The sequence below is a fragment of the Arachis ipaensis genome, chromosome B8 (assembly GCF_059453495.1).
Source record: "Arachis ipaensis isolate K30076 ecotype BB chromosome B8, ASM5945349v1, whole genome shotgun sequence".
In the NCBI taxonomy this organism is placed as follows: Eukaryota; Viridiplantae; Streptophyta; class Magnoliopsida; order Fabales; family Fabaceae; genus Arachis; species Arachis ipaensis.
In genome coordinates, this window is record NC_142443.1 from 96,172,717 (window position 1) to 96,198,036 (window position 25,320).

The 25,320-nt window shown below is 33.4% G+C and overlaps 2 protein-coding genes across 2 annotated transcripts; one reads left to right on the forward strand and one right to left on the reverse strand.

The window, feature by feature from the left end:
* The first annotated feature begins 211 nt into the window (after positions 1-211).
* On the forward strand, positions 212-3,485 carry LOC107613142 (uncharacterized). The gene is made up of 3 exons (XM_016314998.3): positions 212-889; positions 1,365-3,132; positions 3,279-3,485. The coding sequence occupies exons 1-2, from the start codon at positions 575-577 to the stop codon at positions 3,120-3,122; spliced, it is 2,073 nt and encodes a 690-aa protein (XP_016170484.1). The 5' UTR covers positions 212-574; the 3' UTR covers positions 3,123-3,132; positions 3,279-3,485.
* Positions 3,486-4,263: 778 nt separating this feature from the next.
* LOC107612079 (subtilisin inhibitor CLSI-I) lies at positions 4,264-9,809 on the reverse strand. The gene is made up of 2 exons (XM_016313910.3): positions 9,625-9,809; positions 4,264-4,637 (listed from the first exon to the last, which is right to left on the reverse strand). Exons 1-2 carry the CDS (start codon positions 9,689-9,691, stop codon positions 4,408-4,410), a joined length of 297 nt encoding a protein of 98 aa, XP_016169396.1. The 5' UTR covers positions 9,692-9,809; the 3' UTR covers positions 4,264-4,407.
* Between the last annotated feature and the right edge of the window lie 15,511 nt (positions 9,810-25,320).

Consider the following 25,320-nt stretch of genomic DNA (forward strand, 5'->3'; position numbering starts at 1 on the left):
AAAAACTAAACTTTCCAAGTCTTTTCACTTTAACACACTGAATTAATACTCTTGAGATATTTTTTGTTGATAACTTTTGATTGTAAGGTAGCACATGAAAAACTAAAAGCAAAGAAGTGGATTTTTGCATGGGATATGTTTCCCAAAAAGCATGACTAGTGCTAAAAAAAAGTATCAAGCATTAAGGGACCCAAAATCATAACATAATGTTAGTGGAAGTCAGCATCAGGCGCCTGTTACAGGAGCCATTTTCTCATATTCAAATTCCATCATCTGCCGAACCACACACTTAAAAGTCGTTGAAACAAACAAAATAAATAATTAATAAATGAATAAATACTAAGACAAAAAGAAAACCTATTAAGAAGTAGCACCAACCCAAATGGCAAAATGAAAACCCAAAAGGGCAGAGAAGAATCAAGAATCTCTCTCTGTTCTTAGTTTGGTTTTCTCTAAGCCTTTCCTTTCCTTTCTTTTCATTTCACCATAAGACAAACAAAGCTTAAACTACAAGGTTCCTTTCCTTCCCTTATTGAACTCCACAAAGCCAAGGAAGAGAAAGGAATTAATAAATATGGTTCAAAAGAAGGTACTAAAGAAGGTTGGTATCAAAGGTGATCATATTAATAAACCAGAGAAGCGCTTCACAAACATGAAGCTTTCTTCTTCTGCTTCTTTGTCTTCTCAGAACCAAGATGGAAAAAGCAAAGGTACCGACATGAAGAAGAAAATTAAGAAACCAATAAGGTCAATCAATCTTTCTGATATTGAGGCTCTTCAATCACCTTCTAGAAGATTCACATCCCAGCCGGGAAAGACACCGCCACCATCTCTTCATGTTCCAAGAACTACTACACCAGCAGCTTCCCCACAAAAGCAGAATACTCCGGTGAGAAAACTATCGTAGACAAACACTTCAATGTTACTTATGAATTGTATTATATACGTATACGGTATTAGATTAATATTTTTATTGGTAAAATTATTATGTTAGTACTTATAATTTTACTAAATTTATAATTAAATTTGTATAATTTAAAAGCTCTTAACAAGATTCATATACTGTTTTAAATTTTGTAATTAAATTTTTAGAATGTCAAAACTGTTAAGTGTGAGAGAGTATTTTTATTTTAGAGAGAAATATGTCGTTAACTTTAACGTTTTTTAGAAAGAAATACCTAATTACAAAAATTAAAATTGTGCAGAATTCTAATTAAAAACTTTCATATTATAAAAAGTTAATAATAAATTTAGTGAAATTATAAAAACTAAAATAATAATTTAACATTTTTAATTTTTATCAATATATTTAAGAAGCATACAGAATCATATTTAATTCTTGTGTTTGTGTTTCCGAAATGCAGCTGAGAACATTCGATGGAAATTCTCCAAATTACATGAAGCCCACAAGCAGTTCACATGCGAAAAAGGAACTTTTCCCAGTGAGCCTAAAAAACACTGCTACTCAAACTAGTACTAATAATTCCAAGAGTCTTCAAAAGAAATTCTCAAGTGATTCAAAGAAAGTAGCTAGCTCTGTTTCCAGCAAAAAATCTGCAAAGAATTTCACAAGATCATCAAGTTTGAGTCTGGTGAGATCCCTAACAAAGACTACTAGTTTCAAAGCTTCTTCTAGAACTTGTCCGAAAAAATCGACAGCCAGACCCACTTGTTCTTCGACATTGAAGGACTCAAAGTTTCCGGCATACCTTATGCTTAATCCCGGGGGAAGCGAGTCGGAGGGAACTTCTATGGCCAAGGTTTGTCCGTACACTTATTGTTCTCTTAATGGTCACCGGCATGCAGACTTGCCTCCGCTCAAGAATTTCGTGACAGCAAAGCGGCGACTCCTGAAGAAGCAGAAGAGCAATATGCTTGATGCTTTGAGTCCTCGGAAATCAAATATGAAGGTGCCTTGTGATACAAGGAGTGGCTCTAAGATTGGCACGGATGGCTTTATTGAGATCTATGCTAAGGAAAAGGAAGCAGAGTCAATTGAATTGCAAAAATTCGATTTGATTGTGGAGAATGAGGATCCAAAGGATTGTGTTCCCAAGGGAATTGTTCCAAATGAGCGAAATCCAGAAGATGATTCGGATGAAGGGAACGATCAAACTATGTGGTCTCATGAAGAAATAAGCATGGGAAGCTATTTCAGCGATGATAGCTATGATGGAGAACTCAAAAAGGATGTTGAAATGGAAGAGTCTAATTCTGATTCTGGAGCTAATGGAATGGAATGGGAGGAGAAACTGCTTTGTGGATTTGGCCAAGAAGACGATGCTGATTCTTCGGTGTTTTCGGATGGCGAAAATGACTCAAAAGTTGAGTCTTTGTCTCAGAGTTCTCAGGAAGTTTCGGTTACATGGTTAGATGACATACTTAGCAGCTATTGTGATGACATTTTTTCTGAAAAAACAATGCAGATACCGGAAGCGAATGCAAAAGAAAGCGAATTGAAGAAAGAGCAACAAGGAAAGAGTTCTGTTCCGAAACTTGCGAATGGAGCTGTTGAAATTCAAGAAAATGGTTACTCATCATGTGAGTTGGATTGTGATGAATCTTTGTTAACAGAGTATTCCAAAATGGGAGAAGATAAAGGGAATGATAATGAAAATGAAAATAGCCATTGTCAAATTAAAATGTTTGATATGGCTGAAGGCGGAGCCATGGTTATTCAAGAAAAGGACTTTCTTGAGAAAGATCAACGCAAAGCGAATAAGTTTGTCCGGAACATAATGAACGGTGGTGAAGAGCAGGACACAAGCAAGAACTGGAAAATCATGATTAAGCGAAGAAAGGGAGCGGAAGATGAAGTTGAGGCTAGGAATTTCGACTCAAGAGAGCCGAATTTCCTGCCATTGGTTCCAGTACAAGAACCTGAGAAGGTTGATCTTAGGCACCAGATGATGGATGAGAGAAAGAATGCAGAGGAATGGATGCTGGACTCTGCGCTGAGACAAGTCGTAACGAAACTCGCTCCGGCTAGGAAAAAGAAAGTAGCACTGCTTGTTGAAGCCTTTGAAATGGTGATGCCAATTCCAAAATGTGAAGAGTCTCACATGAGAAGCAGTTCTTCAGCCTTCGATCCGCATTCAGGACATATTCAAGCTTGCAGATGATGCTGCTATGGTAAACAAATTCCAACTACATTTTTCTTCAATCCTTTAAAGTTTCTAAGTTCCAAAGTTCTTTAACAAATGTTGGGAATTTTAAGGTGCGAGTAATTAGTCCTATGTCGCTTAAGACTAACGATATATTGCGATGTTAACTTGCAGAGGAAGCATAGCCAATCTCTAGCAGAATTGAAAACTGAAGAATGGACCATAAAGTGGAAAATGAATCGCCAAAAGCTGAATTTCCATTTATATTATGTGGCTTTGGTGTTATAAAATTTGTTAGTGATATGTAATATATGTGGTTTGTAGTCTCGTGTTTGTGTTTGAACTTCTATGCATTAATATAATACTCTTTTAGTGGGAAAACTATGTCTTAGTTCCACTCTGGTGTTCTAGTTGTTTGAATAACGCTTGCAGTACTAACTTATATGTATAATGTGAACTTTATTTTATTTTTAATCTGTGATGACAAAGAATGATATAAATGGAAATATGCAATACAGATCAAAGCAGGTAGCTAGTTCTTAATTATGTTTGACAACTCTAATGTATTGTTGGGCTAGATACTTAAATGAAAACTTCTAAAGTAAGATACTTGAAAAACTGTCAAAATTAAAATAAATAAAAACAAATTGAGTTCTTGTAATCGAAGGAAGCATCTATAGGAACTGGGAAAAAGAAATTTGAGATTTGATTATCCAAATTGTGACAGGTAGTTTCTAAGTATGTGTAGCTCTACGTACTCTAAATTGTTTTAGGCACTAGTCAATTATGGTTGTATGTATATTATTATACAGAAAAACAAAATAAACGATATTAACAATGATGACGATTCTAGACAATAATATAGATATATTGCATTATTGGATGTCACTGTAGATGTAACAGAGAACTATTCTGAAAACAAAGAAATAGTAAAATAAACAGTCCGTACCTTACTAATTAGTTCTTAAAATTTGTCGCGTAAATTAAAATAGTCCTCTACATCCTAATTGCACAAATATATTTTGAAGATTAATAAAAATGCATTACATTTGTCTATGACGACATGATAGATAACTCAATAAAAAAGAGTTAGGAATAAAAATAGTAGTGACCAGTAAAACGAAATATTTCTTAGTTCTAATAATACCAATCGTCATTGCGAATAAAACCATATAATTAAAACATTTGGCTGCATAAAAAAGCAGACCTTATTACAACAATGTACAGTAACATCCATCACCAAAGTATAATATATATTATTTAAATGTATGCTTAGAGGGATTAGCGAGATGGACTGGAAAAGCTAGCCAATGATGGGAGTCCTAATGACCTTGTCAGATTGATCAACATAAATTCGAACGCGTTGAGATCGAAAATCTGCAGTGACAAAGTAACCCGGTGGAATCACCTGGATATCAGCCTCACTCATCTCCTCCTTTATCTTCTTCTTTGCTTCTTCGGAAGTGGTGCCTACCAACTCCGGCCAGCTTGTTTTCTTGGGATTGTTTGATCCCACAAGTTGATTGTAACACCCTGATCATGAAATGCTAAACATGTTTAAATAGCATGTTATAAATATATATGGGTATGTAATAAGTTTTATCGATTATGCAGGCAGGTCTGAAGTGGTAAATAACTATTAATAATCACTTACTTTTTACATTGCATGTACCTCTCATGGAACTGTGGTGTGAATTTGTCAAGGTTTTAAATTTCGGCTGTGGAAGTCATCAGAGACTTGTAGTTTATGCGATTGAGACATTGTGGCTTATGTGATGCGTATTGCCGTGTAAATTCTGTTTTCTTTGTGGGGATAAATTATAAGAACCGATGGCATCACAACACCACAATTGCAATCTTCTGCTATTGCGCAAGTGACGGTAATTGTAGCTGTAGAATGCAATTTAAAATTTAACATTGACATGATGAGAAGGAGGAATTTTTAATTTCTGTTTTTATGAAAAGTATTGGGAGAGATGTTTAATGTTGTTTGCCGTGCGTGGGTTTTCAGCGACTGTATTAGAGAATAGAATAGGCGGATTATTATTATTATTATTATTATTATTATTATTATTATTATAACAAAAATACTATTCGTATAACAAAATCAATCACTAAAATTAACTACTAATGTAATTATATAAATACATGTGTGATTTAATTTATTTTTAATATATATTTATATTCTAATATATATTTTATATTTGTGATTGACTTTGGCAGCTGATTTTGGCATACACATAGTATAATTTATTATTATTATTATTATTATTATTATTATTATTATTATTATTTAGTCTCGTTACACATCCAAATCTTTTTACCAAACAAATCCAACCAAGTAATTAGAATAAATTACCATTTCTACCCATAAAAGTTGAAAACGCTGACATATCTACTCATAGAACATAAAAATTACCATTTGTACCCATAAAAGATTGACTTTCACATGCAAAATTACCCAAATCCTAAATAATTACATAAAATCCACAAACTACCCTTAGTGATCCTCATCCTCTTCAATTTTTCATCTAAGTATGAACCAGCACTACTGCAGCACCGTCCCCTTTTCACTCTCTCTCTCTCTTCCTTCTCCTCCATCTTCTTCAATCGTCCTTTCTCTCTTTCTTCCCCCCCCCCCCTCTTCGCACTTTTATCCTTCCACTTCTTTTTCTATTAATGTTTCTCTCTTCTTTGTTTCTCTCTCTTCTGTGCATTAATGGTGGTTCCTCTTTTTGCCATCGCGAGCTCCATCTTCTCCTCCTCTCCTCTTCTTCTTCGGGAGGTTTCTAGCTTCAGAAAGTAGCAATTTTGAGTCCTCTATTTTCTGCAACCCCAACTTCTTCAGCGCTGAGTTCCTTCCTTTTCCACATGTCGTATCTTCGTCTTCTCCTTCTCTCGGCATCATTGTTCTCTTCTCCTAGTGATGCGTCTTCGTCATCTCCTCCCAATGTCGCCAAAATCAAATTAGTGTTCTGTGTTATTTGCAACGAAAATGGTGATATGAAATCTGAAAAATTGTCAATTTTTGGTGAAGGTTCTAAGAAATTAGGGTTTTATTTTAAATCTGTGCATGTTCTATTCTTCAATTTGATCTGAGTTTGTTCTTTTTTGTGATTTTGAAGAGGATAGTGGCTGGGATATGTTGATGTTCAAGAGGTGAGAGAGAAAAAGTGAATGAGTAAGTGAGTGATAAAGAGAGAGTAGGAAGGGAGATGATACTACAGTAGTGATGGTTTAGGTGTTGTAGATAGTGAGTGAGGGTGGGTGCGTGAGAGAAGAGAAGGGGGTAGTTTGGAAATTTTATGTAATTATTTAGGGTTTGGGTAATTTTGCATGCGAAAGTCAATCTTTTATGGGTACAAATGGTAATTTTTATGTTCTATGGGTAGATATGTCAGCGTTTTCAACTTTTATGGGTAGAAATGGTAGTTTACTCTAACCATAACCCAACAAAATCCACTTACATAATGTGCGCGTGAAATCACGCCGTTCTTCTTCATGTTTTCTCTGATCTTCTTCTTCGCGTTCCTCCTCTCCCTCCTACTTTTTTTTTCCTTTTTCTTCGTATTCTTTCTTTTTTTCGTGTTCATTCTTCTTCTTCGCTCGTTTCATCCTCATAGTCGTTCTTTTATTGCTGTTATTGCTGCATCTTTTTTTCCTCCTCCTCTTCCTATTGATTTTGCAACATTATGTATTTTTTTCTTTGTTTGATTTTTTTTATTTTTTTATTTTATTTTTGTTAAGAGAGTAAAATAAAAAAAAAGATGAATAAGAAAAGAAGAAGATGATAACGATAAAAAAAGAAGAGGAAGAGAATTTTTGTCAAGAAATAACACCAAAATTTTTTAACCGTTACACAGAAACTTCTCAATTTTGACACTGAAATTTTTTAATTGTGGCACAAATTTTTAAAAGGGTTATCATTAAATATTTTCAGTATATTTTATATTTAATTTCAATGCATTCTAGATCTGAATAAGGTGCACTTTTGGTTTGAGCTTATTTTTGGAATGCACCTCAATTAACCCTGAAATTAAATCAAGAATTCACTTTTTGTATAACATTATGTGTTTCTTTTTCTTTGTTTAATTTTTTGTTTTTATTTTTAAAAAAAAAATAAAACAAGAAGAAACTTGAGAATGTAAAACAAGAAGAAAAAAGATGAATAAGAAAAAAAAGGATGAAGATAAAGCAGCAAAAGATGAAGAAGAAAAATAGAAAGAGTTTTGAATTATGCAGAACTTATCAGAATAAAAATACACTGAAATTTCTAACAATAACACATAAATTTTTTAGTTTTGAGTAAAGTATCGTTTTTGTCCCTAATGTTTGGGGTAAGTTCTATTTGTGTCTCTAACGTTTAAATCGTCCTGTTTATATCCATAACGTGTATAAAAGTGATTCAATGTTATCCTACTATTAATTATACTAACAAATCAGATTATATTTTTCAATTATTCTCTCTTGGATGTATTCATTCTCAATTAGGTCTCACTTGGATGTGTTCGATTTTAATATTATACCCACTATTTGTGTTTAGATTCAATTATGTCCTTAAACAAGTGAATTATATAAATGTTGTAGGAATTAGTTTTAACTTTTGATGAGTTATTTTTCGGAGTGGATCATCGATTTTATCTCAGACATTTATATTCTAACTTCAAGAAGAGATTTTTAAAATTCAAACTAAAGCGCTCATGATATGTAATTGACGGCAGGATAACATTAAATTACTTTTACAAACGTTAGGGATACAAATAGGATTTACCCCAAATGTTGGGGGACAGAAACAATACTTTACTCTTTAGTTTTTACACCGAAATTTTGCTACAAATGCACAAAAATATTTTCTTTAATACTGTATTTTTTCTTCTTCTTTTTTTTTTTATTTATTTATTTCTTTTAGTTGAATGAATGTAGATTCATCCTCTTCCTAATAATTTTGCAACATTATATATTTTTTCTTTTTCTTTGTTTGATTTTTTTTATATTATTGTTAAAAGAATAAAATAAGAAGAAACTTGAGAAGATAAAATAAAAAGGAAAAGATGAATAAGAAAAAAAAGATGGTGATGATAAAAAAAAGAAAAAAAAGAAAAAAAAGTAGAAAAAGATGAGGAAGAAGAAAATGAAGAGTTTTGAATTATGTAAAACTTATCAGAATACAAATACATCGAAATTTTTTAATAATAATACATAAATTTCTTAATTTTTACTACGAAATTTTATTACAAAGCACAAAAATATCTTTTTTAATACTGTATTTTTTTTTTGTTATACATATAAAAAGAAGACGATAATAATAATAATAATGATAATGGAAGAGAGTAGGAAGAAGGAGAAAAAGAAAAAAAAATTAAAAAAATTTAAATGAGAAAAAAACAGAAAAAGAAGATGAAAAAATAAGGGTAGTGACGATGACAATAAAAAAAAAAAAAAGAAAAAATTTTAACGAAAAAATGAAGAAAAGGAAGAAGTAATAATGGTAATAACAACAATAACAAAAGAGATTAGAACTAAAGATAAAAAAATATCCATGCATAAATTTAAAATATTAAGAAGAAAAAAAAAAAGAACGAAAAAAAATGTATTTGCGTGTATGTAAATGATTTAATTAAATTTAATTAAATAAATTATTTGATTATAAAGATTTATTCTCATTATTAATTGTAAGATAACAAAGACACCCAAAAGAAAGTTTGTAAGAAAACAATATGTATGTAGGAGTAGATTCTCTCTAATAAAAAAAATTGAATGATATTTAGTATTTAATCTAATTATTTATTGTTCTTTTTCTCTTATTTATTTTTAGTTCTATTCATAAAATTAAAGGTGAGAGATCACATTATATTGTATCAATTGTTAAAAAAATCGAAAAAGATTCTTTTCCGTATGTACGTATTTGGTTTTTCACCGGATTGTTTTGGAGTTCCAGTCGTGATTGTCCTTTTAGCCGGCTGAAGACTGCTCTTCTAGTCTTCTTCTATACAGGCAGATAAGCATTTGACAAGAGGCAAGAGAAAGAGATACTAGGTACTTTTTATATTAAAATTGATTGATAAAATAAAATTGAATTGATAAAAAATTAATAAAATTTTATTATTTATATAATAAATAATTAAAAATAATATAAAATTTTAATTAAATTAAAATTAAATATTAAAAAAATAAATTCAATTTTTTAATTTTAAATTAATATTTATAACATATACTTTTATAAATATTTTATGAGTCATTTTATCGAATCTAAAATAAAATTAAAATTAAATCTAAAATTAGAAATGCTATAAACAACAATTATAACATCAATGCGCAAAAATTGAAATACCAACATAAATGCTCAACAATAAAAACAGATTGAGGTAAATTATAATTTAAACGGCTATCCAATTTCTCGGTGGTTTCCCATACATGAATGATTTTGCGATTATACAAGAATTAATTAAAGAATTAACAGAATCAATTTTGCTTGTTAATTTGCACAAAATATAATAATATTATGAAATTATGAACTCACTTGGCAAGCCCTCATTAGGCGATTCCAGAGGACGATTAGTTGATCTTTGTCCATCTTTTTCCGCCATGAATAATAATAATTAAGAAGCTAAGGATGAACACTATTGTTTTGCTGTTTGCTTAAGAATGAAGCATAAGGAATAATAACGTAACCGAAGAATATATATGTAATGGCGGTGTTCAAGGTTGCCACCTCTTTTGGACATTTGTGTAGATCAGACAAAAAATGTAGATTTTTCCAATGTCTCTTTGATTTTGGCGTGCCGCCTCATCTTACTTTCGAGTTTCGTCTATACATTTGGCGTGGTATGATGCAGCCACATAGAAACACTTTTTACAGGGTCTGTCTATAATAAGCTCAGGTGTTTTGAGCTTTTTCAATGTGCACAAAACATAATTTAAAAATATACCCCATATAGAGGTTAATAATAATAATAATTTTTTTATATTTACCCCAAATATTTTTTAAATTCATAAAGTGGAACCCTAATTCCTTTTCCCGTAAAGTGTAAACTCACCGCACCCTCCAATCCGTTCACAACTATCACCACCCACTCCATCCTTCTCTTGTTTTTGCCCTCGCCGTCGCCGTCCATCGCCGTCCAGCCAGCACTCGCTGCCGGTCTCATCTCATCTCCCGGCATCGTTCCTAGGCTCGCTCTCCCCGTCTCCTCTTCTCTCTTCGAATCGTCGTCAGCACCGTGGTGCTCCGTCTTCCCCTTTATCCTCCACTTCCAGAGTTACAATGGAACCTCAGTCTCAGGTATGAATTTGCTTAATTGATTTCATTTTTTTTGTTCCAATACAAATTAAGAATGCTTGTGTATATTCATGAAGCATGCCAAATTGTTTTCCAATAACACAGTGAGTACCTATTAGTCTTCTTCAGTTCTTCCTCTCTCATTCCGTTCCTTCCATTTCCTCTCTCCAAATCCACGATTTTCCACTTTTTTTTTTTTGTTAAATTATGATTACGATGGAATCTATAACCTAGAACAGTGAATAATTTAAGATTATGAACTGGAAAGAGGCTCCTGGTCGTGATACAGGATTTTAATTTTCAAACATTTCCCCAATGCCTTATCCTTTTTTTTGTGCTGTACGGTTGGGAATCAAATGGTTGAGTCATATTCAAACATGAAAATATCAATGCAATTGATATGTGACACTCTTATGTATATACAGCATTTGGAAAAGCTTTATTTGTTATTGTTGTTTGATTTTTTTAGTGTGTTTGTAAATTCAGAAATTAGTATTGTGATTCTTTTGAAAATTCAATAGTCATTGGTTAGTTTTGCTTATTTGATTGTAAACTGTAATTCTTTTTAGGCCTTGACTTATTAGTATTGTGATTCTTTTTAGGCCTCGACTTATTGCTTATTTGCTTATTAGATGGTTTTAATTTACCTCTACAATTGACAGTTTGAACTACTCTAATGCTCACTGCCAGACTATAGACAAAAATTGGGTTCATATGCTCCCTTATAATCTGTATGCCATGCATAGGCTTTTATTGTTTACTTGTGTTTCTCCTTACCATCGTTAACTTTGGATTTTAACAAATCTTGTCAGGCAGCAAACTCATGGGAAATCAACTCCAAATTGGAAGGCTTTTGGAGTTCCTATCTTTGCAGGGGGGAAGAAAATCAAAGCAATTACTAGCAACCATAGTTTCTTTTTCTTTTCTATTTTTAATGTGTATTTTGCTGAAGAATTAGGTAGAATGAAGTGGAAAAAAACAAATATTGCATAGTTTGCCATTCTTAAAGAAGAAGTGGATCTGAGTAGTACTGTAATGTATGGCATTTGTCAGTTTTCAGAAGTATGGACCATGTTTCCAATTTGGGGTTAAGGTGTGCCAGAACTCCTCTTTGATTGTTGTACTAATAGTAGTTAATGCAGCCTTAATCTAACACAGGACCACTTTTCAAATTCTGCTCAACACTGGTTCTCAGTTGTAATCTTTCTTATTTTAAAAGCTAATATCAAATAACCTGAACTGCCACTTCCCGATGGAAGCTTGTCAAAAGCTTGTCAAATATTAACATACGCACAGCAAATTTGAGTATTTGAGTATTTTAAATGATGTACTGAGTTTTCACCTTTATAGTTTTAATCATTGGTGATCAATTATAGTTTTAATCCTCGTCTTATAGTTATTTTAATTTTAGTCTTGTTTCTTATCGTTTTAATCCTCTTCTTTCTACATTTTTAGTTGGGTAGGTGATCAATTATTTCCATTTGTTACTTTCATCATTCACAAATACAAAAAATATAAATTAACTTTCTTTGATAATATTACTTTTTGGTAAAATTACAGATTGTTGTTTCTATGCTATTTAACTTTTTTTTTGAAAGGCTTATTCAGCATCCATAGCCATCACTATAAGCATCCATAGCCATCACTATAAGCACTGAAGTTTGAAAGAATAATTTTATCAAGACTAAAAATACTAGTGGGCACTCCCAGTTGTATGAGTACTGGATGCATTCTTTACAATTGTTTCGGATGTTTTCGCAGCAGCATCCGGCACTTTGGAGGATGCATCTTTACAATTGTTTCAGATGTATTAGCTGAAGTATCTGTCACTTTTGATCTTATTAAGGGGGCCTTCTGAGGAACTGAAATTTCAATTCTCTTGGTTTTATCTCCCAAGCAATTCCCATCTTCTAGGTTTAATCTGTCCTAGCAGTTTCATCTACTCTTTTTTGAACTTCTTTGTTGCATACCAGCTTCCACCTCGTCATCCTAAGCCATAGCTGTATATCAGTACAGTGTTAACTCGAAAAAATGAATTATACATATGACCCGCTAAATTATAAAATAGAATAACAACGATCAAGTCTTTCCAACAATATGGATCAAAAGATGTAATTAAGGACTATCAATCTATCATAAACTGTGCATAGAGTACAGAGAAGTGACTAAATTTAGGTCTTCCTTAATAGTTTTGTTTATAGTTTTTGTACAATCTTCATCCATGATCAAACCACCTAAAAGAAGATTCTATGGTCTTTCTTAAAACAAATGCTACCCTAACTATCTTTCTGATTCATTCATAACTAAAAATATCATATCTAATGTATCCTCATTCATCTCACAATATCTTTATGCAAAATTGGCCATTCTATTGTTGGCTTTTAACTGCAAATATTCAGTATCTCAAATTTCTGTTGGATGATGCTCTAATACACTTAAATTGCATGTGTGATGGAATGATATCTAATTTATGAGGCACAAGTATCAATACATCAACTGAGAAGTCTTGTTCATATCAAACTTGTACACCGAAACTCCATAAGCACACAAAAAAGTTTTCATTAAAAAAAAATAACAAGTTAAAGAAGAAACCCACAATAGAACCCAAAGCTATTCAGATATTTGATATGAAGATAAATGATAACGAAGAGATGAGGTTATTTTTGAGCAAAATCAATCACATCTACAAACGAATAAAGCAAAAGCGAAATATTAAATCAAATTGTTCGGCTTCATCATCTTTAACCTTTAACTTTACCCTACTCTATCTCTGCAATAAGCTCAATGCTGCTTTTATTTTCATCCCAAACCCAAAACACCAACCTTTAGCAGACCCTGTTCGCACTACTTGCAATGTATAAGAACCCCCAAAGTTACAATCCAAAGAAAAAAATGTGAAAAGAAACAAACAAATTCTCACTCCATTTTCCACTCTACCATTCTTCAAGAACAACAAATCTCAAACCAGCAAACACAAATATCAGCTTATCAGCATTGCAAAAATGGAGATATTATCACAATTCTAGACACTATTAGGGTTATCACCGTTTTGCAAAATGTGCTTCCATATCAGATTCTCTCTCTGCTTCACTTTCTATACAAATCAGTGCAAGATCTGCTATCTCCTTACGCATACATTGAGATACTCGAGTTCAACGACTACTGCAGCGTCGACCTCGACGAGTTGAACTTGGTGCGGATGAAACGAATTCATGAGATTTCGGTGGAATGAGAAAGAAAACGACGAGAATCGCAAGAATTTCGATGAACTCGCGAAATTGAATAGAGATATGGATGGTACCTGGTGTGGAAGATGGGAGATGAAGAAGCCGCAGGGTGATTGGTGGTCTTCCATGAAGGTGTTGATGGGTTTTCTTTTGGGAAGGTCTTCTGGGAGCTGAGCTGAAATTGAACAGAGATAGGAACAACCTGAGCTGATAGGAGGGTTTTATTATTGGGGCAAATTTAAAATATTAAAAGATTTGCTATGTTTTAGTATAAATTTTAATAAATTATTTATAGATTAAATATAAACCATTAGATCTATTATCAATCTAATCTAATGCTTCAAATTGTATGGTGCATTAGATAAACTCAAAAGACTTGGGCTGATTTTAGACAGACTCCTTTTTACATGTCCAAAAAACAAAAATCTTTCTAAATACAAATGTTGTATAAATAGTCATTTTTTACGATAAAATATTTAAATATTGATAAAATTGATCATAACAATAAAAATTAAAGTTATATTTATTTAAAATAAATTTTATTAAACAAAAATTATTAATTATTAAATTTTTATTTATAATTTTATAAATATTCTTTTTTTTTCATATTCTTTTCATAATTACCACTACTTTTGCTGTAAAATTTATTATTTCATCAAATTAACTCCTTTATTTTTAACTCTTTCAACTATATCTTACCACAATTATCACAAATTTAAATCACAGCAATTTTAAATTTATAATTAGAACTTTTGATTCAAAAATTTTTGGGAGATCTCCATACTAGCACTTAGCTCAATCATGACAAAAAAAAGATCGTGTCATAGGTGAAATCCGAAGGCGATAAGCCCTCCAAGAGTAAGACTTTCGATCATGATTACTTTGCCACCATCATGGGTGACGAGGGCGTTGTCGTTGCTGTCGGAGTTCCCATCGTCCTCCTCGTCGAAAACATGGACGAGATCAAACAAGAAAAGTCCGAAGCAATTACTTTCATTGGCTTCTTCTTCTGCTTCATCTTCTCCGAGTGCCTCCTCGACCACCAGCTCCATCTTCTTTGGAACGCCACAAGGATTTTGCCATTTGCATCATCAAGCTCCACCTCTTTCACTATTTTGCTGGCAAATGCTTGGACTATTTATTATAGAAATTCTGAACCATGGAATGATCCAATACAATTTAAGTCAGAAAGATTTGAAAAAAGAGGAGAAGTTGATAAGTTGGTTCTGTTTAGGTTGAAAAAAAAGGCTTGTCCTAAAGCCAATTTAAAAAAATATATCATTGCTTTGACTTTGAGATTGCTGATTCAATGTTTTGAATAGAAATTAATAACTGAGGAAGAAGTTGATATGACTAAAGGAGAAAGTGGAAAAACAGTAAGAATTTTGATGGAGAAGTGGCGGCGACTGATTTAGAGCTAGCTGCGAATGTGGTGGCAACTGTAACAAAAGAAAAATTGTAGAATAGTTTACGAATAAGTAGCAGGAAGAGAAAGGGAATGAATCAATTTAGGATGGGAGAGAAATATTTACGAAATTATAAATAAAAATTTAATAATTGATTATTTTTATCGAACAAAATATATCTTGTATAGATATAATTTTAGTTTTAATTTTTCATAATTAATTTTATAAACATCCGAATCTTTTATTGTTAGAATGGTTATTTACTCTATCAATATTACTTTGTTCCACGTTAAATAATTATTTGTCCTCTACTCAATATTATTTGATCTTAAATTACTGTTTATTTAGAAAAAAAATATCTGTAGTTTGTTAAGAATGCAATAATAGAAACTTTTATATTTAAGAAAAGATTTTAATGTTTTTAATAACATTAAATGTATAAGATATTTTGACGTATAAGTTTTTATTCTAGAAATCTTAATAAATATCGTAAGGATATTTGTTAGTAATTCTCTTTTTAAGAAGTGTGTGATACTAATTAAATTTTACTAGTTATACCTATTAAATGGAAGAGCGAATTTATTCAAGATAAGGAAAGTGCAGGAGAAGTTATGGAAATTTTGTGAAAGATAGATAGGCAAAATTTAATCAAAATTATAGAGGATTTCTAACTTAATATTAATTCAATCAAACAGAACTTGAAATTAAATATTCATTTAAGAAAATTTCAGTCCAATAATGGTAGCAGCTATACTCAGAACTTCAATTAAAGAGGGAGAAGATAAAATTATCTGGATGAGAGACAGAAAAAGAACATATATAGTAGCATTCTATAGCTTGGCATTCGAGTTTTTTCATTCTCCACTTGAATTTCTCTCCGGACAGTGTGGCGGCAATGAACTCTGGTCTGCAATTTGGGAGTTCAAATGTCAACCAGAAATCAAGAATTTCTGATGAAAAGTGGTGTATGATGGTTTACTTGTAAAGTGAAAACTGTACGGAAGAATCCATTGAATCTAACCACTTTGTTCACAGTGCCAAGTTGAAGATGAGTCCATTTATTACTGTCTTTGTGGATGTTCATTGTTCAGATGCAATTGAAGTCTGGAAAGCCAACTCCATATTTGTCCCAACTCAACTTAAAGAACCATGGAGGTGGTGGTTAAGATTTATAAACACGGTAGAAAAAGAAAGAAGAGGAGAAGACAGAACAACTTTGGCCGTTTATTCAGCATAGTGGATTTGGAGAACAAAGAACGAATTCACCTTTGAAAAAGTTAGAAGATCTACCCTCTTAGTTGCAGAGTTTGCTCGTCGAGCTATAGAAGAAGGAAGAAGATCCATATGAATTCATTCTCTCTCTCCCTCCCTCTTTTTGCGCTGTTCTGACCCTTGAAAGAAGATGAAAATTCTATCTGATAACATTCTCTTTCTCTAATGCTTGGTCTTTGAGTTTTTTTTGTTGGATCATTTTCATTTTTCCCCTATGCTTGTAGTCCTAAGTGAACCATACATTTCATTTTAGTTTTAAAATAAAATCATCTACCTTTGAGGGGAAAAAAAACTCTAAGGGTATTTAGGCCGATTATGCTCTTACCGCACAATTCTATATATCTGTGGCTGAGGTTATGTCCTAATATTAGTTTTTTTCTTTCAAATATGTCACAAGAGGCTCGATCTCTAACTGGAGTGATAAAGAGCCATACATTGTGTGTGTAAATGGGTGAATGTGTATAACCCAAAAAAAAAAAAAAATCCTTCAGTCTTTAATCAACGTGAACCCCTTTCTCTTCTCTTCTACTTTTGACATTCAGAAATAGTACCTCTTTAGCAATTCTTGCTAAATACCAGAATAACAGCAACAAATTGTGTATAACTTGCTTAGTGGCTTGAATCTGTTGGTGAGGTTTTTAGAACTTTCAGAGCATTCTTTTTTCCCAAGTTACTATTTCATGATAAATTATATGATTTTTTTTTTCTTTTTAATAATTTTTTTATCATTATAAAAGATAGTTGCAAATTTTGTTTGTGAAGAGTTATTCTTGGGTTTGGTAGTTTCTTGCATTAGTAAATGTCAGGGTTTTTATTCCTTTTTTCATCAATGGAGGAGAGCCAATAGTTCTTTAATAGACATTGAATAATTTTGGACAAGACATTATATTACGATTTATTGATTTAGTGATTCAATAACGTTAGTTTAATAATTTTTGTTGTTCAAATGTAGATGAATTATCTTCCATCAAAATATACATCCACCAAAACTGTCCAGTCCAAATTTATTCTTGCCAAGAATGTGCATGAATATGATGGGAATGAGTCTTCTAGTGACTATAAGTGTGAAGATAATTTGTACAAGTTATTTGTATCTTTTGGTGAAAAAGCTATCAACAGTAGCATTGACTCAGAAAAAAAAAATTTAAATTAAAGAGAAGAAAATTGAGAAATAAAAGTGTACCTATTAGTAGCTTAGTAAAAAACAAAATAATTAAAACTGATGACTCAGACTATGAAGAGTTCATGTCAAAGGATAATAGGTATTGAATTAATATTGAAGTATCATTTTAATGGTTACTTTAATAAGTCCTAGTTTGGTAAAACTTTTATTTTTTAAAAGTAATTTATAAAAGTTAACATTGTTTGGATTTGACAAATAATCAAATTATCTTGTTGCATAGATTAGATACCTTTTATTATTTTGTTTGAGTCTTTTATTTTTTTTTTCAAAAAAAATAATAAAAAATTTTACAAAAATCTTTGCTTTTTTTTATTAATCTTTATCTTTTGTTTGAGTTTTTTGTTCTTGTTCTTGTCAAAGTTTCGAACTTTCTTCCTTTCTTTTCAAAAAAATTTTCAAAAATAGTGTCTTTTGTTTGAGTCTAATGTCAATTCTTAAGTTTGGTGTCCTTTGTGTGTTCTTTGTTTCCTTTAAATTTTCGAATTTGTTCTTAGCGTTCTTTCTTGGAATTTAAGTTGTTCATGTTTTGATCTTAAAATTTTTAAGTTTGGTGTCTTTTGGTGTTTGTTTTCTTAATTTTCGAAAAGTAGTGTCTTTTAATCTAAAAAATTTCAAGTTTGGTGTCTTTTGGTTGTTTTTCTCTTTCTTCATTAATTCAAAAAATAAAAAAAATATCTTTTTTATCTTTATTTCAAAAATTCTTTTCGAAAATTTCACAAAAAATTTCAAATTTTATTTTCAAATCATTATCTTATCTTATCTTAATTTCAAATTTCAAATTTCAAATCATATCTTTTTTTAAATCTTTTCAAATAATTTCTTTTAAATTTGAATCTTTCCTATCTTATCTTTCTTTTCAAATTTTAAAATTCAAAACTTTTTCAAATCTTTATATGATCTTTGGTTTATCCTTCTTTAAATTTCAAATAATTATCTTATCTTAATTTTAAATTTTAATTTCAAAAAATAAATCTTTTTCAAATCTTTATCTTATCTTGTTTCAATTTCAAAATTCAAAATAAAATCTTTTTCAAATCCTTTCAATTCTTATCTTATCCTAATTCAAATTTCAAAAATCAAATCTTTTTCAAATCTTATTTTATTTTCAAATCTTTCTTAATTAGTTACTTGTTTTCTCTTTCTTCTTTTTCAAAACTTCCTAACTAATTCTTCTCTCTTCTATTTTTGAAAACTTCCCTTCTATTTCTCTCGCTTATTTTTAGAAAATCATCTTTCAATTTTCAAAATCTTTTTACTTAATTAGCTTTTAATTTCCTATTTAATAAATAAATAAACTAAAAACAAAAATATTTTAATTCTAGTTTCTCCTTTTACTTCTTAATTTTTGAATTCTTTACCCCCTTTATTCGAATTCTTCTTCTCACTCTTCTATCTTCATTCTTCTTTCTTCTTCACATCAGAAGAGATCTCACAAAACTTTTTGAACAAGAAACTGAAAGTACAGATATAGCAGCTGAACCGAATAATGAAGGAGATGCAAAGAAGGTTCTTGGTGACTTTACTGCACCAATTTCTGACTTTTATGGAAGAAGTATCTCCATACCTGCCATTAGAGCAAATAACTTTGAGTTTAAGCCTCGGTTAGTCTGTCTAATGCAACAGAATTATAAATTTCATGGACTTTTCCTGGAAGATCCACATCAGTTCTTATATGAATTCTTGCAAATCTGTGACACTATTAAGACCAATAGAGTGGATCCTGAGGTCTACAGACTTATGCTTTTCCCTTTTGCTGTTAGAGACAAAGCTAGGATATGGTTAGATTCTCAACCTAAGGAAAGCCTAGACTCTTGGAAAAAGCTGGTCAATGCTTTCTTGGCCAAGTTCTTTCCACTTCAAAAGATGAGCAAGCTTAGGGTGAAAGTTCAAACCTTTAGACAAAAAGAGGGTGAATCCCTCTAATGAAGCTTGGGAAAGATACAAGCAACTGATCAGGAGGTGTCCTCCTGACATGCTCTTAGAATGGTCTATCCTAGAAATCTTTTATGATGGTCTATCTGAGGTATCCAAGATGTCCTTGGATCATTCTGCTGGTGGATCACTCCACTTGAAGAAAACGCCTGCAGAGGTGCAAGAACTCATTGAAATGGTTACAAACAACCAATTTATGTATACTTCTAAGAGAAACCCTGTGAACAATAGGGTAGCTCAGAAGAAAAGAGTTCTAGAGGTTGACACTCTGAATGCCATATTGGCTCAGAACAAGATCTTGACCCAACAGGTCAATATAATTTCTCAGCATTTGACTGGAATGCAAGCTGCAGATGGCAGTACTCAGGACACCTCCTATGATGGAGATGCTTATGATCCAGATCAACCCATGTTGGAAGAGGTGAATTACATGGAAGAACCCTATGGAAACACCTACAACCCTTCATGGAGGAATCATCCTAACCTTTCATGGAAGGATCAACAAAAGCCTCAACAAGGCTTTAACAACAATCAAGGTGGAAGAACCCAGAATAGGTTCAACAATAAACCACCATTCCCACCTTCTCAGCAACAGATGGAGACTTTTAAGCAGAGCCTTTCTGGCTTAGCCACCATAGTCTTTAAACTCTCTAAGACCACTCACAGTTTCATAACAGAAACTAGGTCCTCCATCAGAAATCTGGAGGTACAAGTTAGTCAATTGAGTAAGAAGATTCCTGAGACCCTTCCTAACACTCTTCATAGTAACACTAAAGTTAACCCAAGAAAAGAGTGCAAGGCCATCACTGTAGAAACTGAGGCTAAATCTGAAGGGGATGCATTGGAGTTGAACACCAGTAAGGAAGTTCTTACTGGGAGTTCAACGTCCAAAGTGGAGCCATCAATAGCGTTGAACGCTAGCAAGGAGGTCCTTACTGGGCGTTCAACGCCCAAAAAGGAACAAAAGTTGGTGTTGAACGCTAGCAAAGGGACACAAGCTGGGCATTCAACGCCCAAAGAAACACAAGTCCTGGCATTGAATGCTATAATAGGGGTAGTTGGCAACCCTAAGCCCACTAAGAACTCCCCTATTGAAGAAATGATAACACCAAAGGTTCATGAGGAGCCCATTGAAATTCCCTTGAATGCTTGGTTGAAGATCATAGAATTTGAAGAGTATTTTTCCTCTAATGAGGAAGAGAAAACTAGGGAGGAGCAAGTTGCTCGGTACCTAGAAACTCTAATAAAGATGAATGCCAAGTTGTTTGGCACAGAACCATTGGAGGAAGAACCTCCAGTGCTCACCAAGGAACTCAATGCCTTGGTTCAGCAGAAACTACCTCAGAAGCTGCCGGATCCCGGACGCTTCCTGATTCCTTGCATCATAGTCACCATTACCTTTGAGAAGGCTCTGTGTGACCTAGGACCAAGTATAAACCTCATGCCACTCTCTGTAATGGAGAGGCTGAGAATCTTTGAGGTACAAGCTGCAAGAATCTCACTAGAGATGACAAATAAATCAATAAAGAAGGCATATGGTCTGGTAGAGGATGTCTTAGTAAAGGTTGAGAACCTTTACATCCCTGCAGATTTTATAATCTTGGACACTGGGGAGGTGACAAACCCCAATTTTGTGGTTTATCTTGTGCTTATTTTAGGGGATTTTATCACCTTTTCCCACATTTATTCAATGAAATAGCATGGTTTTGTAATCCTCCCTTAAATTATGCTTAAATGTGAAAACATGCTTTTTAGGCCCTTAAAATGGTGATTTTAGTTCACTTTAATTCCATTTGATGCCTTGATATGTTTGTTGAGTCGTTTCAGGTTCATAAGGCAAGTATCGGATGGAAGAAATGAGGAGAAAAGCATACAAAGTGGAGAATGCATAAAGAAACAAAGATTGGGAATACCTCAATGGGCGCGCAAGCATACAAGGCATGCGCGCACAGAAGTGGCATCGCATGGCGCATACGCGTGGATGAGAAAAATGTCCAAGCGACGCGCACGCGTACATGGCGCATACGCGTGGATGAGAAAAATGTCCAAGCGACGCGCACGCGTACATGGCGCGTACGCGCCGTTACTCGCACGTGACCTACTTAAAGGCAAAATGCTGGAGGCGATTTCTGAGCTGCCCAGTCCCAAATCCAGCTTGTTTCTGAGTGTATTTCATGCAGAATTGAAGCCCAAGCAAAGAGGAGAGCAATTATTTGTAGTATAATTAGGTTAGTTTCTAAAGAGAGAAGCTCCCTCTTCTCTCTAGAATTAGGGTTCTTAGGCTTAATTCCATCTTAGATCTAGGTTTTGATTATTGTTCTCATCTTGTTTCTTCTACAATTTCATTCTTCTACACTTTGCTTCTCTTAGTTTTCTTGTTAATTTCCCTTTTATGCTCTCTTTTATGTTCATGGATGCTCATGTTGGATTTAGATCTCTTTTAATGAAATTTAATGTTTGATGTCTTATAATTGTTGATTTGAGTTGTTGATTTACTTTCTTGCAATTGGTAGTTGGTAGATTTATTATTCTTGTATTTTTACTATGCTTCCCTTTTATGCCTTCCAAGTGTTTGACAAAATGCTTGGTTGGGCTTTAGAGTAGATTTTGAGCATTCTTGTCTTGGAAAGAGTAATTGGGCAATCTTGAGTCATTAATAACCAATTTAGATTGGTTATCTAGAGTTGTTAGTTAATATCATTTTCAATGACTCTAATCTCTTGCTAATTCAATTAGTGAGTTGATTAGGATTTTCGATTTGAGATTAACTAGTCTTGTTTGACTTTCTCTAATGGAAGATAACTTACACCTTCTAACATTGGGGATGACGAAATAAGATAAATTCTTGTTAAGTATTGTTATGATTAATGACTAGGATAGAAAGCCTATGATCTCAAACCTTGCCATGAATGTCTCTCTTTATTGATTGCTTTATTTAATTTCTTGATTTACTCTTCTTGTCATTTAAATTCTTTCCCATTTAATTTCTTGCCCTTTACAATCAAACCCCTTATCCCCTTCATAGCCAATAATTGACCACTTCATTGCAATTCCTTGTGAGACGACCCGAGTTTAATACTATGGTTAATTCTTATTGGGGTTTGTACTTGTGACAAAACCAAACTTAATTTGATTCGAGGATTAACTACTGGTTTGGACTATACTAACAACGGAATTATCTTTTGGAATTCCGAACCGGTATAAACCCTTGCATCAAATTAATGGTGCCGTTGCCGGGGATTGCAATGGTGCTTTATTATTGGCTATTGTGAATATTGTGAATATGCTTGCCTTTTTGGTTATTTGTTAATTTTTGTTAGCTTTAGAACTTTATCGCTTATTTTTGTTAGCTTTTGTTTCTATTTTCTATTATAAATTCTCACCCTTTTGGCTATGAGTTTGGCTCAAATTATGTTGTAGGAAATGGAAGCTACAATGATAACATGCATCAAGGATGGAACAATCAAAGGTGGAGGGAGCCTCAAAGAATTGATCACCCTTCTTGGCGACAACACCCTCTGGTTTCTTATAGGTATAATTCCACCCCTCATGCATATCAATCCAATGGATGTGGTGACCCTTATTGTAGTTGTCAACAACCACCACCACATGCCTATGAACCACCCTCTCAACCTAATTTTGAACCACCTTACTCACAAGCCCTCTACCGCCAAACACCTCATTATGATCATAATCCTTATTCATCATATCAACCACCTTATAAGCCACATGAACCATACATGGAACCACAAGAATTCCAACACAATTACTCTCAAGAACCACCTCAATACACACCACCCCCATACCCTTACCAAGATGAACTACCTTCCAATTATGAATCCTTTCCCTCGAACAATGAACCCTCTTTTCGACCACTGCCTTTTGATGAAGCCCACACGCAAGAAATAAAAGATCTTGAATCTCATATCCTAAGGAAATAAGAGGAGACTGAAAAAGATTTTAAGGAAATAGAAACCAAAATGGCTATCATGGTAGAAGCCGTTGGTCGCCTAGCCTCCCACCTAAGCCCATGCACCTCAAGTACTCCCATTGTTGAATATGGAGAAGCAATCAAGGAGCTTGGTGATGGAGTGAAATTGGAGCTCCAAGGTGAAGAAAAGGAGTTAAGGCAAGAAATACCACAAGAAGAAGAGGTAGAGTTTATTGAACAAAAGGAAGTAGTGGTCGGGTACTTAGGATATGTTGAGTGCATAGAGGAATCGCAAGTTGAAAAGCCTCCTTCCACGAAGTTAGGAAGGGATGTTAAGGAATTGGATGGAGAGTTGAGGGACATTGACCAAGAAGTGGATTCCATCATTAGTGATTTTTTGTCCACGCTGATCAATCCCCTTGATGATCTTGTTGAACCTTCCTCCATTGGACTAGAAAGCAATGTTGAGGAGGATGTGCAACCTCCAAGGCCTGCTGTAAGTGAAGAATGGGAAGAAGCATTACAAGAAATAGGCCCTCCTATTTATGATGATTCCGTATCAACACATAAGCCCTTTGACCTTGATGAGTCCTTCCCCAATATGCTTGTAATTGATAATGAAGTAAACTTCACTAAACCTCCCATGTATGACGAGAGTGATGGGAAAGAGATAGAAGAAGTTGGTGAGCAAGGAATCGAAGTTGAAGAAGCTTGCAAAAAGGTGAAAGTTGCAAAGGAAGACCACAAGGGAACGGACCCTGCATTGGCTAAGTGTGGGGAGGTCACCCTCCCTAAACCACTATCATCCAGTACTACTTTCAAGTGGGTTAAATTCCTCTCTATAAGCTTTACTTTCTCACTTGAATATGGGTTTCTTGAGAATGATGGTCAACTTAGAGCCCTTTGTGGAGTTACTAATAGGGGAGAGTTGTGTAGTGATTGGAGACATCATCCTAGGTTCACTATGGTTGCACGTTCAACGTTTGATAGCATGGATTGGGGTAGTGATAAATTGCCTGGGTCTAGGAGGATTGTTTGGTGCTTGATAAGCGGATATTTTATACGCTTTTTGGAGGTATTTTCATGTAGTTTTTAGTATGATTTAGCTATTTTTTAGTATATTTTTATTAGTTTTTAAATAAAAATCACATTTCTGGACTTTACTATGAGTTTGTGTGTTTTTCTATAATTTCAGGTATTTTCTGGCTGAAATTGAGGGACCTGAGCAAAAATCTGATTCAGAGGCTGAGAAAGGACTGCAGATGCTGTTGGATTCTGACCTCCCTGTACTCGAAATGAATTTTCAGGAGCTACAGAAGCCCAATTGGCGCGCTCTCAATTGCGTTGGAAAGTAGACATCTTGGGCTTTCCAGCAATATGTAATAGTCCATACTTTGCCCGAGTTTTGATAATGCAAACTGGCGTCTAAACGCCAACTTTCTACCCTTTTTTGGCAATAAACGCCAGAACTGGCATAAAAGTTGGAGTTAAACGCCCAAACTGGCACAAAAGCTGGAGTTCAATGCCAGGAATAGCCTATGCACGTGAAAGCTTCACTGCTCAGCCCAAACACACACCAAGTGGGTCCCGAAAGTGAATTTCTGCACTATCTATCTTAGCTTACTCATTTTCTAAAAACATATGTCACTAGTTTATTATAAAAACCACTTTTAGAGATTTATTTGGTACCTCATGACATTTTTACATCTGAATTTTGTATCTTCTATGGCATGAGTCTCTAAACGCCATGGTTGGGGGTGAGGAGCTCTGCTGTGCCTTGATGGATTAATGCAATTACTACTGTTTTCCATTCAATCACGCTTGTTTCTATTCTAAGATATTCACTCGCACTTCAATATGATGAATGTGATGATCCGTGACACTCATCACCATTCTCAACCTATGAACGCATGCCTGACAACCACTTCCGTTCTACCTTAGATTGAGTGTGTATCTCTTGGGTTCCTGGTTCACGAGTTTGATTGC